At 34.4% G+C, this 3,590-nt stretch overlaps 1 protein-coding gene across 1 annotated transcript in view; it reads left to right on the top strand.

Annotated features, from left to right (window-relative positions):
- The first annotated feature begins 476 nt into the window (after positions 1–476).
- The window catches only part of GLT1D1 (glycosyltransferase 1 domain containing 1), a 43,924-nt gene continuing 40,810 nt past the window's right edge, over positions 477–3,590 (top strand). Inside the window, exons 1-2 of the mRNA XM_010169867.1 lie at positions 477–484; positions 1,232–1,380. Coding sequence (XP_010168169.1) covers positions 477–484; positions 1,232–1,380 — 157 coding nt within the window. The remainder of the gene's footprint in view (positions 485–1,231; positions 1,381–3,590) is intronic.

Genomic DNA, 3,590 nt, shown 5'->3' with positions numbered 1-3,590 from the left:
TAATGACTAACTTCTGCAGGACAGCAAATTACATTCCTTGGGAAGATATAAAATGATCAGGGAAGGAAAGAGCCAACATTATCCAAGAAGCTATTGAGTTAGCAGGCTTTCAATGCCAGAACAACTAATACGCTATGAGAAGTAAATCAACTGGAACAATATGTAATAAGCAGAAAACATTCTTGTGGTCTTTTTATAATATTGAAAATGAAAACACTACATATCAGCAGATACAGTGAGCTAGTTTCTATCAAAACATGTATTTCTCATGTATGTTTTTTTGGCTCATATCATTGGAAACATTGATAACCGATTCTGGTTTCAATGGGAGGGATTATGAGCCTGGGGTGTAAAAGGAAAGACTAAGACAAAGCTTACTGAAATGCCTAAAGTAAAGCTCCCTGTAATCAATCAGTTTCCTGACTGTGGCAGTCTTTTAATCGATGTTTTAATATGAGGACCCACTGTGTATAAAGATGAATGGGTAAGCTGACACTAGAAAAGGGGGGTTTTGTTGTGTTTGATTTTTTGGTTGGGTTTTTTTTTTTAGCAATTGAGATTTTTAAAGAAGACTGTGAAAGAGGTTTTGTGTAGTTTTTTTCTCATGCATCACTTATCCTGTGACTGTTTTACAAATGGGTAAACTAAGACAACAAGCAATTACACACACAGTCAAACAAAAAACTCTCCAGTTTTGTTCATGTATTCATTTTTTTTGCCCCTGCAAACATTTTTTTTGCATGTTCTGTATTTTAATAGCATTGATTATCAGGATATATTTGTGTTTTCTTTCACTTCGTGGCCTTTCTCCAGAACAAGGATCTGAGAATCAATAAGACCAAGCTCTAACACACTCAATTCAAAATGAATCTTTTCAGCATATTGAACTAAAACTCAATCAAGAAAGATCCTAATCATATGTCACTTCTGCTGATTTCCAAAGGTGGTGTTGATACTTTGTAGGCTTGTGCCTTAAAACGGATGCAGGTTATGTTGCTTGGAAGTGTGACTGTGCCTTCACAATGGTGAAGGTAACCACTGTTTTCAAGGAAAAAAAACAACAACTTGTAAATAGCTCCATGGTTGCTTGAACAAAATAAGCATAAAGGTGAATGTTGGAGCAAAAATTATTATGGAAAAACATTTTGATTAAGCTTATTTAATATACTGGCATGCCTGCAACATTAATAGTATTTTTTTTTTTCTTTTTCTATTTGTTCTGATAACGAAGGAATCATCTACATGCTGCAGGTCATATCTGCGTTCTTAAAGATGCTTTCATGTATGAAAGTCCAACCGCAATAGCAAATCTAACCTCCACAGACAAGTTTGATGCAGCCCTTGCCATTCATCTTTATAAAGGAGGCAGACTTCTGCAAGGTAATCCTCTTTATATTTTGCAATAAAAATACCTCACAAAAAGGTATTGAAAGAGAAGAGAATAAATACCAACAGTTATAAATGGCTATAAATGTGTAAACCCATATGTAATGTAGTTATTCTGTCTATTCACTTCAGCAAATGTTCAGAAATGCTGAAAATCTTTCTCTGTGGGAGATCATATCCAGAGAGGAGAGAACTAAATAAAAGTACTTTTAAAGCACATAATGCATTTCATAATTAAGTACTTAACTACATTAAGAGCATTATATTAACATTAAGATACTTTCAGCAAATATGTTCTTTCAGAAGACAATGGCTTGGCTAAGTATAGCTGAGGTCAAATAGAAGAAAGCAGAGAGGCTAATTTGATTTTTCTGCTCAAAAGTGAGTCAGGGTGTTTTAGACGTGAAATGAGTTTGAGACATCCGTCGTTCATGCCAGCTAAACTGTAGGAGACAGGATGTTATCAGACAAATAATAAAATTTTCTATTGTGTCTAGCCATGTAGAACAAAATTTAGCCTGCCATTAATGATACACTAGAAGTACTGGCTTTCAAAATTACAGACACTGTCACCTACTGAAATTACAAGTGTGTATCCATTTTTGAGTTCACTTTTGTATTGTACAAATCTATTCACTTGGACAAAGGTACATAATTTGATACTTTCAGCAGATGTCAGTATAAGTTGTGTTGTACTAGTTTTCAGACTTCTGAAGTCCCCAGCAATTTGCGCTGGTGGGTTTTCAGAAAGCCTGAATTATTATGTCTTGTGTGTCTTTTGTTACAGTGGAGCTCTGATTTCAGTGGGGATCCTAGAATACAAATTAAAAAAATAATTCTGTAAGATGATCTCAGCTAACATATGAATTAAGTCTTTTCTTGTTGGAATATAGAGATGATTGTTTTTGTGACAAGACATAGAATTGTTTTGGAGGAGGCTTATGGAAGGTCTTAGAACTATCTCATTTTGCTAAGGAACAAAAAATAAGGTTGGATTTAAAATGTTTACTGTAAAACTTTATTGCAGTTTTGACTTGCATAGCATTACCCAAATTCTGTTGCTCTTAGCTTTTTAAAATCCCAAGTGGCCTACAAAGCCTGATACTTGAATGACTTACAAAAACTCAGTAATTTAAATAAGTCAAACACGCTGGTCCAAAAAACATCTGCCATAACTGAAAGAAAATGAAAACAGAAATCTGTGAAAAGCAAGACAGGAAGTAGTATGATTGCTGGGATGATCCTAGTCAAAGTTATTGTAAACTTCTTGGGGGAAAAAAGTGATTCAGAGGACATTACCTATGCTTGTAACATTTAATCTTTCCATACTCTCTGTGTATTAAGAAATACCTTAAAGAAATTCAGTGATTACCGTCATACTACCATTGGTACCATACTACCAATCTTTTGGGCCTCATCCTGGAAACTTTGTTTGCGTGATTGGGGATGTATGATCAGTAATAGAGGACATAATAATTATTTACTCTTTTTTATTTATAAGAAGGGCAATATACATTTTTTTTTTGTATTACAACAAGTCAGTCTCTTGAAGATTAGTGCTGTAGTGCTTTGATAGACCTTATTAATTCTCTTTACCTACAAACATCAGAGTATTATATCTAAAAATGCCAAGTAAAGTCTTTAAGTAGCCAGAATGGCAATTAGTCTTTCATTCTTTTTGTTTGTTCTTTCATTTAGTAATTAACAAATTAGCAATGCTAATAAATCCTCATCTTACAGCTCACTTAATTTTCAAATAGAAATGTGAAACATATCGTATGTTTCCTATCTTTATCAACATATTTATTTAGTTCCTGATTTGCTTTAAGATTTCCTTATTTGCTTGTTTTTAACCATGAATTTTAATTATAAGCATTCACTGAATTTAACCTATAATTTTCCCTCCCATCCCCTAAGACACTGTGAGTCACTATAGAAGGTGTCCCCAATAGTTTTCACAACCATGAACATTCAAGGTCAGTTATGTTACCTCTCAAAAGGAAGAATCTCCATCAACCCAGTAACCTCTAGTGCCCTGCTCGCTCGTCCAGTGCTGAGGACAGTGTCTATGGAATCCTTGATCCTTCCTCCCTTCCATCTGATAGCAAAAGGGAAAAAACAAAGCATATTTTCTGCCTTTTTTGATACACAGGGTGTAGTGGCAGTACAGCCTAACTGCTTATTCTTGTTCACAGTCAGCAGGA

This window comes from Antrostomus carolinensis, unplaced genomic scaffold (genome assembly GCF_000700745.2).
Source record: "Antrostomus carolinensis isolate BGI_N321 unplaced genomic scaffold, ASM70074v2 scaffold13086, whole genome shotgun sequence".
Classification (NCBI taxonomy): Eukaryota; Metazoa; Chordata; class Aves; order Caprimulgiformes; family Caprimulgidae; genus Antrostomus; species Antrostomus carolinensis.
This window is presented reverse-complemented; position numbering and strand designations above follow the sequence as displayed.